A 16,250-nucleotide genomic window follows, 5' to 3' on the forward strand; every position below is an offset into this window, starting at 1 on the left:
CAATACATTTTTAAAAATTGGGATCACACAAAGTACATTCTTTGACCACAATCAATAACAGGAGGAAATTTGAAGAATTCACAACACACTCACTCCTAAATAATCAGTGGGTCGAAGAAGACTCACAAAGGAAATTAGAAAATACTTTCTGAGATGAATGAAGATGAAAACACAACATATCAAAACCTATGAGATGTAGCTAAGCAGTGCTTAGAGCAGCGGTTCTCAACCTGTGGGTCGCGACCCCTTTGGCAGTCGAACGACCCTTTCACAGGGGTCGCCTAAGACCATCCTGCGTATCAGATATTTACATGACGATTCATAACAGTAGCAACATGACAGTTATGAAGTAGCAACGAAGATAATTTTATGGTTGGGTCACCACATGAGGAATTGTATTGAAAGGGCCAGAAGGTTGAGAACCGCTGGCTTAGAGAGGAAATGTATAGCTATAAATGCCTATATTCATGAAAAAAAGAAAGGTCTCAATAAAGAGCCCAATCTTTCAACTTAAGAAATCAGAAAAAGCAAACTAAACCTAAATCAGGCGTAAGGGAGGAAATAACAAAGACTAGAACGGAAATAGATAAACTAGAGAATTTTGGAAAGAAGGAGAAAATCAATAAAAACCAAAAGCTGGTAAGGGAAAGGATCAGCAGAATTGACAAACCTTCAAGTAGAATCACACAAACATATCACAAGAAAATAAAAGTACGTTTGGGCCTATCCCTTCTCTTCTACTGCCCATCATCTGTCAGAGCCTCTTTGGCCAAACCCACCCAGAAGCCAGAGGGCACGGCGGTTTGGGAGATGTAGCTCCCGGTGACACGGAGCAGGGCAAGGAAAGGATGGAGACACGGCTCTCACACTTTCACTGGGTTCTGATTCCCCTGCACATGGTATTCGGCCTATAAATATTTGTTGAATCAATAAATGGCCCCTATTCCCCTGCCCTGGGCTGGGCCTTTTTTTGATCTGAAGGACTGCAGAGGGGGCTTTTTGAATGTAAATGACTCATGATTCACGATCCTATGACCAGCATGTGGGCTGGCACTCGGTCACATCTCACACCCCTGTGTCCCTGCAAGTGCCTGTGAGGCTGCCCTAGTGGGAGGAGCAGGTGTGGGAGGGGCAGGGAAGAGGGTGGCTCTTCTCACAACTTAAAAGGGGCTCATACCACTTCCTCCCCAGACAGGGGAGCACAAGCCCGGGCCCAGCCTTCCTGTGTGGTTTCAGCTGCCCTGAGAGTGTCATGGACTTGGGTGAGTGGGGGGCCTCCGTGTGGGAGAGAACAGTCCCCAGACTGACTCTGTGGAATGGGGGTGGAGGGTGGGGGTGGAAGATGGGGGTGGAAGGTGGAAAACCCTACCGAAGACTAAGATGTCCTGGTCTGCTTTGGTGGAAGTCAGAATGCCAGGGTGCACCTTTCAGACCTAGGGGAGGGGGTAACCATTAGTACCAGGACAGACAAAAGGGTGGAGGTCATGTCTTTCCAGGACAGTGGGACCGAAGACAGTGGCGGGACTGGGGTTGGCGCTGATCTGGACAGCAACTGTTCTCGCTTCAGGGTGGGGTGATGCGTGAGGCTCTTCAGACCTGTTTCACCAGGGAGAGATCCTCTGACCCTTCACTCCTCCGACTCCCACCTTACTCCCCTGCTGAATAGGAATGAGGCTCTCCCTTCTCTTGAGGTTAGAGGAGGTGCAAATGCAAGGGGACTGCATTGTGCAAATGGTACTATGCCTGCAAATGCAAGCTGGTTGTTTCTCTCTGCTGCGCATCCCACCAGCCTTGCTCCTCCCGCGTGTTAAAGGCTGGGTGGGCAACAGAAAATGGACCGGCGTGGGGCATTTAGCCTGGAGAAGTCACAGGCGGGGCCTCCAGCAGTCCCCTGCCTCACTTAGTCAGTCCCTGTTTCTACAAATGACTCTTCCCTTTAAAGAGCCCATCCTCCCATCTAACCTTGCTCTTCGCTGGAGAGAGTGCAAGGGAAGCCCTGAGTGGTTGGGAGGGGTTCAGAGGGGTCCGTCCAGCTTCGGTTACCCCGTTTATAAATCTCAGCTGTGGAGTCAGACCCTGCGGAGGTTACGAAGGCCAGGTTCCTGGATGGCTCGTTCTCACCAGCAAGCAAGCGCCACGGTGGCCTCAAAGCCACAAGGGGTTGGCTTTGAAAAGTGAAGGTTTCCTGGTGTCCTCACAACCCTCCCTGCCATACCTCAGCCTTTTGTCTTCGTCTCTGCCTTTCCCACCCGCCTACCGGTCCAGAAACCTGGGTGGACCCAGCAAAGCACTATGACAGGGTTAGAGTGGCCACCCTGCACACAGACTAGATTCCTGGAAGGCAGGGTCTGATTCTTGCATCTCTGAATCCCAGGTACTTGGGACAGAGCAGGGTCGGGGCGGGGGCGGGGGGCAGGGGGGGGGGGGGGGTCGCGGCGGGGAGAGGGAGCAGAAAATGTTTCTGGAATGAATGAATGGTGTCAAGATTCTGAGCTATTTTAGTGTTTTCAAAATTTCTTCCACCTTCCTCTCCTCCCAGTAGCCTACCCTCTAATCCCACTCCCAGGCCACTGACACCCCCTCCCCACTGACCACAGGCACAGGATGCCGCCTTCGTCCACCGTAGACCCTGTCCCCAACTCTCTGCTTGACCTCTGTGAAGGGGACCAAGCAATGTCCCAGTGGTGGGCTGGGAAATGCTGGGCAACCAGCTCCCCAGGGTGGATGATGGCCCTGATTTGCAGTGCTTGCCAATGGCTGTAGTGTAAATTCTCCCACCATCACTGGTTTCAGGCTTCCAGCCAATATGAAACCATGAAATGACTGAACCCAGAATCAGAGAGATGACAGCACTGGCTGGTGAGCCCATGAAAGTCAGTTCCCGCGCACCACAGAGGGTTCTCCTCCAGGCCGAGGTTTGGGGGTGCTAGACTCACAGGCTAGATGTGGGAAGGGTTGTTGCTTTGCTCAAGTTGAGAGAGCCCAACGGCCAAGCCCGAAATACTGACGGGGAAAGCCACTGAGCAGCTTTGGTTCAGAACAGCCTTTGGACGGTTGGTGGGGCAGCAGGGAGCAAGGGGTGGGTGAGGGAGTTGAGTTTCTGTTACACAAAGTGAAAATGCCAAATCCGGGCTGAGCCGCTCTTTTTCACAATTTGAATGAACAGCCCAGAGGTGCCCTCCCCAAGAAATGTGGCCTAAGATCTCAGAATTCTCCAAAACAAAGAAAAAAATAAACCTGCCAGAGACTTCTCTCTCACAGATGACGGTCCGAGATGGCAGCAGAGAGGAATGCTGAAGGAATTCAGGGCCCATCCCCCTGGCATTCTGGGAGCTTGGCTGGGGAGGAGGAGGATACTGCAGCCGAGAGGAGCTATTGGAAAATCTCTCCTCTTTGTTTGAGGTTTCTCGGTTCCTTTCAGTCAACTAGCGATTGAGGAATTCAGGCATGACCAGCCTGCTGGGGAGAAAGTCACATATGTCACTATGCCAATGCAATAGAATGAGATACGGCGCGGATGGGGTGATGGGTAAGGTGCTTACAAAGCTCAAAGAAAGAAATAGCGAACATGAGTCAGGGGGGCATTTAAGTTGGGTTTTGAAGGGTATGTAGGAGTTAGTAAACCAGTGAAAGAGCAAGAGGCCCAGGATGGGACAGGGATAGTAGACTCAGTTGCCAATAGAAGCCAACAAGATAAATGTGGGACTGGCCATAAGATGAAATAAGGAAAGGGGAGCAGAGTGAACCAGAGGGTGCAAGCCCCACTTAAAGGCAGACAAACCGAATTTTTTGTAAACTCCATGCAGCCAAGCCAAGTAGCCTGGGGGCTCGGCCTGCAGGCTCCTAGATGGTCACCTCTGGTCGTGCCAAGGAGGAAGGGAGGAAGGGAAGCAGGAGGGATGGGCAGGGCGGATCGTTAAGATTTTGTATGGCATTCCCAAGAAGTTTGGGCTTTATCCTGAAATTGATGGGGAGCCAGTGAAGATTTTTCTTTTTCAATTAGTTGAGCTACAGGGTAAGATTTGTGTTTCAGAAGTTCTGTGACAGCCAGGGGGCAGCAGAGCCTTAGGTCAGGGCAGAGGTGGGGGCTAGCTCTGAGATGATGGGGGGTTGGGGGGAAAGCAACAGCACTGGGTGACCAGTGGGATGTGGGGGAGTAAGGATTCCCTTCATGCTCCATGGCGGTCCCTGTACACAGCATGGCCCCAAAAGCCACCCCAAACTTTTCATCAGAAATGTAGGGCTACGCAGTAGGAAGAGTTCCATTCAAATCTCATATCCATCTCTGAGCAGCTGTGTGGCCCTAGGCAAGTGGCTTAACCTCTCTGGACCTCTATTTTCTGAAATATAGAGTGAGAATAACAAGGGATAACCCACAGGGTGTTATGAGAGAGATACATAACGACAAAGGAGAGGCACAGAAGAGCGGTTGGGAGTGCCGTTTCTGGGGTCAGACAGTTTAAACCCATTTCTACGGCTTGCCGGTTATGACAACCCATTTCTACGGCTTGCCGGTTATGACAACCCATTTCTACGGCTTGCCGGTTATGACTCTGGGGAAGTTTCTCCTCTCAAGCTGCCTCGGTTTCCCAGGGCCTACCGCACAGGGCTTTTGTGAGGATGACATGCTCATCCATGGAAGCAGGTTGGTGTATACTGAGAGCTCAAGAAGCATGAATTCCATCACTGGGTAAAGCAGTTGATAACATAGTGACTGTAGATTCAGCCAGCTGCCAGCCATCCCTGCCTAGAGCCCTCTGAAAGAGAGTCCCCAGTCTCCCCCCCCTTTCCCTGCCTCTTCCCTCCCCGTCTCTTGCCCACGAAAGAGAAACCTTGTGTTGGCAGGTGAGGAATTACAAAGAAGAAAAAGGTTGGGGTGGCTTTTGGAACCAGCGGATGGGCAGCCATGATTGCCTGGGTGGCCTGAAGGTCCTGGAAAATGTGGGCATGGACGCTGAGGGCTTGGGGGAGCATCCAGCCAGCAATCCCCTCCTCCCACATAAGAAGGGAGTTTCTCTTGCAGGGTGGAGTGCTAGGGAATTTTCTTTTCATCATGATCATTACTAGAAACTTCAGAACCCAGAAAATACCCAACACATAAGGAAACCATTCCCCAACCCCTAAGATTTCCAGCGTTACTGGCCTCACCCGAGCTGCTGCCCAACGCCAGTTGCTTTATGACTTTGTAACAGACAGAAGTGATCTGACTCATGGCGCCAACCAGGCCCCCTCTGCCACACACCAGAGTTCCCCTAACTTCCCATTCGGCTACCTGACTCGAAAATGCCCTGTTCTGATCCTACAAGATCCCTGCTCATTGGTCATCTCCAACACACCTGGAACGAGAAGTCACCTACACACACACACACACACACACACACACACACACACACACACCCCTACCCTAGACAGTGGAAAAAGGAATGGGATGGGGCCCAGGAGAAGGGGCGAACGAGTAAAATAGAAACGTAGGCCTTCCTCCTCATATTTCATTCGTTGTGACTTATCAAAACTTTGAGGTTTCTCGGTTCTCACTGACAGTCAGAGCGGGCTTTCTCTAGAGTAACCAAAAGACGAGGGTTTTAAGAAACCTAGAGGGCTTCACATGGAGATGAGTCAGTGGAGGATGGGCGGTGCGTTCGTTGGACCCTGAAGAGAGTGTGGTTAGGGCAGAACACGGACAGCAGCTCAGGGGCTCCCGGGGTGGTTCAGCCCGAAAGGGGAATGAGAGAGAGGAACTACGATGTTGTACAAGGACCCGCGTTCTCCCCGGGGCCGCAGACACTCACACACAAGCTGGGGACAGTGGGGCGGCGGGTGCCTGTCCCAAGAAATGGAAGACACAGCGAGGAGGGCAGGTCCAGGTAGACAGCTGAGGGCCTGACTGCCATGCTGACCAGCAGGGACTTCCTCCCTGGGGGTGGGTAGCGAAGTCCTAAGGATTTAGAAGGAGGGTGATAGTGGGGGGTGGTTTGGGATGGGGGGGATGTTACAGCCAAGGAATGATTTAGGAACATGTCTAGCAGTAACGTGCAGTACGCCTTGCTTGCGGTGAGAGAAATAGCTAGTCTATTCACGTGGCTCGGTGCCAGTCCTTCCCCCAGGGACCCCCAAGCCCAAGGCGGACTCTCCAATTCCAAAACCCCCCGCCTCGGGCAGTCCCTCTGGAAAACATTCCCTGCGACTCGGGTGTCGTGCTGCGGGATTTCCAGCAGGTGGTGCTGTGGCCAAGGACTCAGATTCGCTGGGAATGGGCTCCTGCCTCTTGGGAAGCCGGAGCCGATGAGAACAAGGCAGTCTCCCCGAAGGTGTTTAAAGCGGGGGGGCCCCCACCTCTTCCAGGTCCCAGCCGAGAGGAGAGGGGCGCCGGGCCTGTAAGCCCTGGCTTGGCACCCATGGATGTTCCCTGCGGGCCAGGCCTGAGGGGCACGTCCTGGGGAGGGGGCCCAGAGCTGAAGCAGGCACAGTTCCTTTCTCGGGGTGCTCCCAGGCTGCGGGGTGAGACAAGACTTCTGTACAAACCACCCTGCGGCCTGTCCTGCTCGGCCCTCGGAGGAAATGAGTTCCAGGTCCGGGACCCAGCTCAGCCACAGAGCAGAAGTGAGCAGCCAAGTGCCTGTCCTCCGTCCGCCACACATCAGGCCTCTGCTCACCTGGGCTCTCAAGGCTGCTCAGGCCCAAGGAGAGCCTCCTGGGTTCCAGGGCGACCCCAGGCTCCGACCCCTGCTCTGGGCCAGGTCTCTCCCACAGCTGGCCTCCTGTTCCCCTTCTACCCAGAGCCCCCGGCTCTGAATCAGAAACAACTTAAGGAAGAAGAGGAGGCGTGTACACACCTCAGTCAAGCAAAAAACTCGCAGCTCCCTCAGGGACTGGTCCCCGTCCTGCCACGGTCCCCCCGGACAGCGTCCCCTCGGCCAGCTGGAGCCTCCTCCCTGGGCGGGCACGCCCGGCATTCGTTCTTCTACTTACTCGTCCGCTCCCAACGCCTGGGCACCAGCTCCCAGGTTCTGGGCCTGCGCCGGGGAAAAGGGAAGAGGTCCCTGCCCCAAAGACAGGCTGAGGGGTGGGCCAGGTGACTGGATGGATGTCAACCGAATGAAGGGGTGTGGGGAGCCCCATGAAATACTCTTTCATCCATTCCTGAGAGGCCTGTAAGTGTAGGGGGGACACACACATCCCGCTACCACCACACCTCAGGGCCTTCCTTGCTTCCTGGGAGCAGGAAGGAGGAGGCCATTCAGACCCAAGAGTCAAGATCAGTTGATGCTCAACCTTGAGGGTAGGTCTGGGCCAGGGTGGACTCTCTGACCCCAAACGAGGCCCTGAAGAGTCAAGGAAGGGGAGACTGCCCTGCGTCCTCCTCTGCTCCTTTCGGGGACCTCGCCGCGGAGGAGGGAGAAGAGGTGAGGGCAGCGAGTCTGGGCAGCCAGCCAGGGTGCTCCGAGGCACAGTCTGGTTCTGGTGTTCTCTTTTGGCAAAGGCAGCGTCCTGAGCATGTGATGAAAGCTCCATGAGCATCTCTATCTCGCGGTTTCCTTCAATAACAAAGAGCTGTCCCTGCCCAGCAGTAACGTCTCGCCTTGCCTCCTGCAGGGAAGCCCATGAAGAGTGTGCTGGCCGTGGCTCTCCTTGTCATTTTCCAGGTGAGGTCTCTTCCCCCCCCCCCACCCCTGTCCCCCAGCTCACCCCTCCCATGTCCAGGGTTCTGGTGGAGCAGCTGGGCATTTGCTGGAAGGAAACAGACCCAGACACGAACCCACTCGCCACTCGCCGGTCGACCCTAGCGAGTCTTTACTCCATTTGAATGAAAACCTGAGGGAAAGAAGTGACCACCACCTTCCCCACCCACTTCCCCTGTCCCCATCCCACAGACGAACATGCAGAGCGCACCCCGCTCCGGCTGAGCTCTCAGAGAGAGGGGAGCTTTTTGCCAGGTTCGTGAGTTTTGCACGTATGTGCGCACACCCTGTGCATGTGCAGCTCCATATGTTTCCGTGAGCTGAGAAAAGAGCCTTTGGTGTGGTGGCCTGGTTACTATCCTCTCACCCCAAGCTGCCTCCCTCCTCAGCCTCCATCCAAGGCTCCCCTAGAAGCCCAGTTCCCTTTCGTGAAATAGAGACGCATCTGCACTCCACCGGAGGGGGGCATGCAAGGGGCCCAGGATCCTGGGAGCGGGAGTGGGTGGAGGAGTGAACGCCGCAGGAGGAAGGGCCTCCAGTTTACAAGGCTTTGCTTCTCAATCCCAGAAGTGGAGACAGAAAACCAGCCCCCATCCATCCATCCAGACGTAGAAGAGACTGTAACTCATGGAGTCCACTCTCCCCGCTTTGTTGGGGTGAGGGCTGCCTTGGAGGGGGAGGGGGCAGCTGAGACCAGAGCTGGAGAGGCACTGCTTCAGAATTGGCTCTTCCCCAGGTCTGGAGGCCAGAGGGGCGGCTTTCCAGGCGCTCTGGCCAGAGGCAGGCCCCACACTGGGCCCTGTTCCCAAAACCCCAACCCAGAGGCCCCCGGAGCTTGGGCTGCAGCCCACAGCCTGGCCCCCTTCCCCAGCCCCACTCCCTGCCCTCCTGCTCCCCTGTTTCCAGGACTCCGGAGGGGCTGTATTACTACCCTGGAGGCTGGAAGGTGGGGGAGGGGGAGGGACAGCTGGGACTCATTCTTCTCTTTACTTGGGTGGATGGAGGTGGCTCAGATGGGGCAGGAAGTGGTGGGGCTGTGGGCTGCAGAGGCCTCAAGCTTGGTGGCTCATGGGGGAGGTGGGTAGGAAAGGGGGGAAGCGAAGGCAGGGGTTGTGGGGAGCACACTTCATAGAGACTGCGTGGATGCCCTCCAGGAAGATCCAGAACCCCCATGTCCAGGGGCCCCAGACCTAAGGCCTCGGGCCTTGCTGTGGATGGTCCTCTAAGACATCCAGGCGGCAATCATGCCCCGAGGAGGGAAAAGAAGCTGCTACTGACTTTACTTTTTGAGATAACAAAACCCAGAGAAGAGGCCCCTGGGCATTATTGTCCCCTCATCCCGTCCCTGGAGCAGGACAGTGATGACTCCAGATTGGAAGTGAGAAAGACAGAGACAGGGCACAGGGAAGCGGGGAGACCGGCCTCCACCTCTGGCCTCAGAACCTGGAAGCCCTGAGCGAGCCACATAGCTTCTCCCAGAGCCTGCCTCCCTGTCCTCATCTTTAAAGTCCCTCCAGCTCCCCAACTATATGAAAACCCATCGTGGTGAGCTGCCCAGAGCCCTGTTCTGGAGGAGGGACCACCAGCTTCCAGCCCAGCTCCCGCACTGCCTGGGCTCAGCCATCACTGTGTCGCTGAGCACGGAGGCCTGAGCAGCCGCTGAGCCCGCCTTCATGGCTAAACTCACAGCAGGCCGCCCAAACCTTCACCCGGCTCTGCAGACAGGCTTTCAAAAGCCCCGAGCAGAACCCTGCTGGTTGGAATCTGCCTGGAGACTGCGAGGAAGAGAGGCAGAGAGGTGGGAGGAGACGGTGGGAGACAGAGCTGTGCTTCCTTCTGAGGCTCCAAGGGGACCGATCACAGCTGAGGAGGCGAAGTTCAGTGCCCTGGGCACGCGTTGCCTGAGCCCTGCTGTGTCCCCTGCACTGTGTCCCGGGCCCCAGGGGTCCATAAAAGTCTTCAAGTCGCTCGCCATCCATGGTCATGGCAGCCTGTCCCACACCAGAGCGAGCCTTTGCCTTCCTCTCTCCTCACTCCAGGCTCTGCTCAACCTTAACGTCCAGGTGGATTTTCCCTCCAAAGCTGAGGTGTTGTGTAGGCTCCCTTCTGGAAAGCTCTTTCCACCAGGTTCTGAAGGAGGCGCAAGAAGAAAGACCAGGCTCCCACAAAATAACACCTCTGCGGAGACCAGTGGGTGCCTAACCTGGGAGAGGTACCGCATAACAACCACAGGAAGGGGATGGTGTCCGTCTCCATTTCACAGAGGAGAAAACTCAGGCTCAGAGAGATGCAGTGTGTTTAACGATGTCACGGCTTGGTTGACCTCAAAGCCAGACTATTTCCAGTCCACTGTCAGCACCTTGTTGGTTTCAAACAAAGAACCACCTGGAAAGTTCAGGAAAACAGAGTCCTGGGCCCCGAGCCCTGAGATTCTGGTGCAGGAGGTGTCAGGTGGGGTCCAAGAACGTGCAGGTGACGGGGATGGTGATGATGCTGACGGTAGGGACCACACTTTGAAGCCACGGCTCTGGGCAATCCCAGGGCAGTGAGATTGTGACCCACTCAGCTAAGCTGGATGGTGTTTCCCTGTTTCCCTTCCCCACAGGTGTGCCTGTGCCAAGATGAGGTCACGGACGATTACATCGGAGAGAACACGACGGTGGACTACACCCTGTTCGAGGCCGTGTGCGACAAGAAGGAAGTGCGGGACTTTAAGGCCTGGTTCCTCCCAGCCATGTACTCCGTCATCTGCTTCGTGGGTCTGCTGGGCAACGCGCTGGTCGTGCTGACCTACATCTACTTCAAGAGGCTCAAGACCATGACCGATACCTACCTGCTCAACCTGGCCGTGGCGGATATGCTCTTCCTCCTGACCCTTCCCTTCTGGGCGTACAGCGCAGCCAAGTCCTGGGTCTTCGGTGTCCACATTTGCAAGCTCATCTTCGCCGTCTACAAGATAAGCTTCTTCACCGGCATGCTCCTGCTCCTCTGCATCAGCATCGACCGCTACGTGGCCATCGTGCAGGCCGTCTCGGCCCACCGGCACCGGGCCCGCGTCCTTCTCATCAGCAAGCTCTCCTGTGTGGGCATCTGGGTGCTGGCCACGGTGCTCTCCATCCCAGAGATGCTGTTCAGCAACATCCTGAGGAGCAACAGCGAGCAAGCCTTTCGGTGCTCTCTCGTCACCGACCAGGTGGAGGCCCTGATCGCCATCCAGGTGGCCCAGATGGTGGTGGGCTTTCTGATCCCCCTGGTGGCCATGAGCTTCTGCTACCTGGTCATCATCCGCACCCTGCTCCAGGCGCGCAACTTCGAGCGCAACAAGGCCATCAAGGTGATCATTGCCGTGGTGGTGGTCTTCATCGCCTTCCAGCTGCCCTACAACGGGGTGGTCCTGGCCAAGACGGTGGCCAACGCCAACAGCACCACCACCTGTGAGCTCAGCAAGCAGCTCAACATCGCCTACGATATCACCTACAGCCTGGCCAGCGTGCGCTGCTGCGTCAACCCTTTCCTGTACGCCTTCATCGGCGTCAAGTTCCGCAACGACCTCTTCAAGCTCTTCAAGGACTTGGGCTGCCTCAGCCAGGAGCGGCTGCGGCAGTGGTCTTCCTGCCGGCACACCCGGCGCTCCTCGATGAGTGTGGAGGCCGAGACCACCACCACCTTCTCCCCGTAGAGGCTTCTCTGCCTGGACTTGAGGGAACCTCTCCCGGGACCCCCCCGGGTCGGGGACGGGGAGCAGATGACATGACTCAGGACCCAAAAGCTGCTGAGGGGAAAGGAAGTTCTGGCTCTTCAAGTTCATCTCATGGCGAAAACCCATGCCACCCAAGACAGACCATCATCAGAAGACAGATGCCCAACCCCAGCTACCTCAACCAAGTTGGCAGGGACGAGGCTGGTGAGCTACCAGACCCGGCCACACTCCAGCACCAAAAAACCAAAAAACCAAAAGTGAAAGCGGAGAAAGTTCACACCTCCTGGAGCCAAGGGATGGGCGCTGGTGAGGGTTTGGGCGGTACGAGGGCCCGGGGAGCCCTCCGCATGAACCCTCACGGGCTCAGGCGAGGTCTTCCAGAAAACAAGACGGTGTCTCCAAGACCGGAGGCGATGGGGAAACTTCTTGGCTGGGCAAGGAAAGGGAGACGCCAGCGAACGCTCTGCATCCCTCCCTCCGCCTCTCTTTTTCCACTGTCCTCCAAGCCAGCGAGAAATGGCAGCTTCCAAGCCTCCCTAAAAGCACACTTGCCTCTCGCCTGCTGCCTCTCCTGGGGCGGCCGCCCTCCCAGGCCCTCCGCGGTTCCTGCAGGCCAAGCCAGCTGCCTCCGGGCCGGCCAAAGCCATGTGCCCAGCCCCGGCTCTGGGGCGGGAGTGACGCGTGGCCAGACCTTCTCGGGTGTCTCAGCTCTGCTAGGATGGAGGAGAGGGCCAAGAGCAAGGCGAGGGGCCGGGGTGGGGGGACAGTGCTGGCTGCCAGAAGGCCAACGTGCTGCTGCTTTGTTCTCTGTCACCGGGACAAAGTACGGTCACCCTGTTCTGCTTTCAATTCACGAAGAGAGCACATCTTACTCAAATAAACGTTTTCCCTTGAGGAAACAACAGCTTTAAAAGAAAGGGGGGAAATTTTTCTTTTTTGGTAAATGGCAAATGAGTGTGTTGTTTTGCAAACCCCCACGCCCCACCTGACCTCCCCCCACCCCCACTTCCCTCTTCCCCTCCCCGTCTTCATTTCTCAGAGCTGCTCAGAGCCAGAGGTCTGAGCTGTATAGGCTCCGCACCATCCAATGACAGGGGCCCCGGAGCGTCTTGCGGACAGCCTTCCAGGGCTCATGGGACAGGAATGAAGTCTCCTGTGGTCAGCAGTGACCCGGAAACACGGGTCTGAGCAGAGCTTTGGGGAGAACCAGGTTGTCCCTCTCCCCTCGGCGGCTGGGAACTCTCGCTGCCCCTCAGCAGCACATGGATATGGAAACTGGTCTGTCCCAGATCAGCCTGGAGCTACAGCCCTGACCCTGGGTCAGTCCCTCAGGCTCCAGAACTGGTGTTTAGAGGGAGGGCCTCCCCCTGGGCACAGAGAGCACAGCACGCTGGATGAAGGGGGCTCGGGATGGGCCCATAGGAGAGGCTGCACCCTTTGCTGGATGCTTGAGAGCCAGGTCTGCCCATCACCCTCCGCTCTGGCCGCCGCTGCAGCCATGGCCTTCCAGGGTGGGGATGCCCATCATGGAGGGGCAGGGGGCAGGAGCAGCCACAGCCCACACAGGCCCAGGACCCATGTGCCTGGGTGCCCTGCTGTCTGCCCCACGCTCTGATTTCTTCAAGCCAGAGAGGTTAGTCCAACCTGTGGTGTATGAGGAGGTACCAGAAGGAGGCAGCACTGTAACAGCTCGGGGGATGGGAGGGGGGAGGCCTAAGAGGGGCGGGGCGGGGCTGGACACTCATGCAAAAGGTGACTCGGTCGATTTTCCAGGGTGAAATGAAGCTGCCAGGTCACGAAGCCCATTCTCTAATCTCGTAAGCACATTGCATGACCCTCCTCCGAGGGATGCACTGGCCACGGTTTGTCCAACGGGCGCCAAGCCAGGACCCGGCGCCCTGGGAGAATGAGCCTGGCACGGACACAGTGACCCAGCCCCGCAGCGGCACTGAACATTAAAGATGCAACTGTGTGCGTGCAAGCGAGCGGGGGCGAGGGGTGATCCCAGCGTGCCGGTGGGGCCCCGAGGGGTGCGCACACCCTGGCGAGGCTACGGAGGGCCTTTTTCCCACCGTAGCCTCGCCAGGGTGGGAAAAAGGCCCTCCGTTCCTGAAGGGAGGAGGGTAACAGCGCGGTCAGGAACAGGAAGCCAGGCCAGCCGCACACACATGCCACCTCGGCTCCCAATACTTTTTTCTAAAATAACTGGACATCTCCAAGTATTTACAAAGACAACAAAACCCCCACCAGCGTGAATGCCCCAACTGCTGGCGTCCTCACCCTGGCTAGCTGCTGGCCTAGCCCTGCTCCCTGGCCCGACACTCTCCTATACCTATCCTGAGCTTTGGGGGACCCCTGGGAAGAAGAACCAGATTCACTGTGGAACACACCCCCCCCAGGGCCTCTCCTCCCCCCTCTCTCTGTCTCTTTCTCTCTCTGCTTGCTTCATGTACTGCCCCATCTCCCCAGGCTCATGGCCCACACAGCCCCTCCCTGTCTCCTGCAGCTGTCCCCTTCTCTCCATCGCCAGCCCCTGGTCCCCTCATCCTCCCTGGCTACAACCCCAGGCCCCAGATCTGCCATTGCAGCCAGAAGCACCGCACTTCGCAAAGCATGGACTCCCGGAGCTGCGAGGGGCTCAAACACCTACTGGTCCAGCACCCAGTCCTCCTCTAGGTCGGGACACTGAGGCCCAGAGGGAGGAACTGACTTGCTTAAAGAGACATTGCAATGCAGGGATGTTGGATAAACTTGCTTTGGGGCCCCGGGGCTCTGGCAGGACTCGGGAGGTGGGTGGGGGAGAGCAGGGGCTCCGGAGCCCGGCTTTCCGCTGTGGCTCCCCAAGGCTCAGATTTCTCAACCGCGAAAGGGAGAGGATTTGGCAAACGTGTAGCACGGGCCCTGGAATGCGGAGCGTGGTGGTGAGGAGCCGGCGCGCTGCAGCCAGACTGCCTGGTTTGAATCACAGCCGCACGACTTGGGCTGCTTCCTTAGCCTCTCTGTGCCTCGGTTTCCTTGTCTGTGTAATGGGGATAACCACAGTACCTTCGTCCTGGGGTTGTGGTGAGGGGGAAAAGCATCTATATGTGTAAAATGCTTAGGAATGCTTATAAAAGTGTTGCTGATCATCACTGAGATGTTTAATAAATGGTAGCTTAAAAAAAAACCCACCAAAAACAGAAAAAAAAAACAGATGCTAACCCAGCAGTTCTCAACCTGTGGGTTGCGACCCCCAAGGGTCGAACGACCCTTTCACAGGGGTCGCCTAACTACATCCTGCATAGCAGATATTTACATTACAACTCATAACAGTAGCAACATGACAGTTATGAAGTAGCAACGAAAATAATTTTATGGTTGGGTCACAACATGAGGAACTGTATTAAAGGGTCGCGGCATGAGGAAGGTTGAGAACCACTGTGCTAACCGCAAGGAAACCAAAATCAACTCCTTCGCCCCATCTCCACACCCCCACACACTTTGTAAGTCTGGCTGGAGGGTAACTTTGAGAGTAGTCTGTCCTTCCCACCAACCCTGCAGCTGAGTCAATGAGGCCCAGAGCGGGGACTTGCTCACCTGAGGTCTCTCAGGAGCTCGTGGCAATGCTAGAACTTAGACCCGGGCTCTGAGCTCCCATCCAGCGCTCTCCCCCCAGACCTCCTCATTCATTTGCTCCCCCTGCACACCCACCCTGGCACCCACCCTCATCCAGACCTCCCAGCTCTTCTCTGGCAGGCACTGTCCCCCTCGTCCTGTGGCCAGGGCCCTCTCCCTCTTACCCAGTCCCCATCCTTGCCATTGGGTGTGGGAGAACGAAGTGCAATGGAAATACGGAGATCAGGCAGCTGATATTTTGAAGCAGCGGTTCTCAACCTGTGGGTCGCGACCCCTTCACAGGGGTCGCCTAAGACCATCGGAAAACACATATATAATTACATATTGTTTTGTGATTAATCACTATGCTTTAATTATGTTCACTTTGTAACAATGAAATTGGGGGTCACCACAACATGAGGAACTGTATTAAAGGGTCGCGGCATGAGGAAGGTTGAGAACCACTGTAAAAAAGGAAGGCTCCTCCCTGGGACTTGGGTTCTCGGTTGCATTTCTGTGTTGAGGGTGAAGAGTTGGAGGCAGGATAAACAGACCCGCAGGGGTGACAGGGGTGAAGGCAGAAGAGATGGGGAGGAGGGAGCAAATATGAGTGGGGAGCAGAAGGCAGGGTAAAGTGAGGCAGGGCTGGTTTCTAGGGACTACAAGGCGGGGCTGGACGTAGAGAGTATTCTAGGAAAGACGCCCTCACCTACAAGCACACACACAGCTTCCCGAGCCCCCAGTCCCGGCGGAGAGAGGGGCTGTATTAGTCTCAGAGACAGGTGGGCCCGGGGCCTTCTTTGTGGAGAAGAGGCTCGGTTTCCCTCATCTGAGCTCCTAGAAAAACCCCAGGAGGGGAGGGAAAGGGGGTGAGGCCTCTCCTCCAACTCAAAAGGCAGACCTTGTCATCCCGCCCAGTCCTCACCCCTGGGAACAGCTGTCCCAGAGGTGCAGCAGGCAGGCGCAGCCTCATTACCCGTAACCCCACCGCTACCCCTGCACTGTCTGTCTTGGGCCCAGAAAGAGACCCACACCTGGGATCCGCAGCCCCCAGCTCGCCAGCCAGGGCAGCCCTAGACTAACGCAAGGCAACCGATCCCGTCGGAAATCAGAAATGGCCCTGACCGGTTTGGCTCAGTGGATAGAGCGTCGGCCTGCGGACTGAAGGGTCCCCGATTCGATTCGGTCAAGGGCATGTACCTTGGTTGCAGGCACATCCCCAGTAGGGGATGTGCAGGAGGCAGCTGATCGATGTTTCTCTCTCATCGATGTCTCTA

The 16,250-nt window shown here is 56.4% G+C and overlaps 1 protein-coding gene across 1 annotated transcript; it reads left to right on the top strand.

Moving 5' to 3' along the window:
* Positions 1–1,178: 1,178 nt before the first annotated feature.
* Positions 1,179–12,336, top strand: CCR7 (C-C motif chemokine receptor 7). The gene is made up of 3 exons (XM_036341905.1): positions 1,179–1,262; positions 7,594–7,643; positions 10,285–12,336. The coding sequence occupies exons 1-3, from the start codon at positions 1,253–1,255 to the stop codon at positions 11,356–11,358; spliced, it is 1,134 nt and encodes a 377-aa protein (XP_036197798.1). The 5' UTR covers positions 1,179–1,252; the 3' UTR covers positions 11,359–12,336.
* Positions 12,337–16,250: the final 3,914 nt, after the last annotated feature.

This window comes from Myotis myotis, unplaced genomic scaffold (genome assembly GCF_014108235.1).
Source record: "Myotis myotis isolate mMyoMyo1 unplaced genomic scaffold, mMyoMyo1.p scaffold_m19_p_17, whole genome shotgun sequence".
In the NCBI taxonomy this organism is placed as follows: domain Eukaryota; kingdom Metazoa; phylum Chordata; class Mammalia; order Chiroptera; family Vespertilionidae; genus Myotis; species Myotis myotis.

Bases quoted from the DNA above. Each gene is read 5' to 3' on its own strand.
- CCR7 (XM_036341905.1), top strand. The intron at 7,644-10,284 runs GTGAGGTCTCTT...CCTTCCCCACAG, and splicing joins CTCTCCTTGTCATTTTCCAG to GTGTGCCTGTGCCAAGATGA.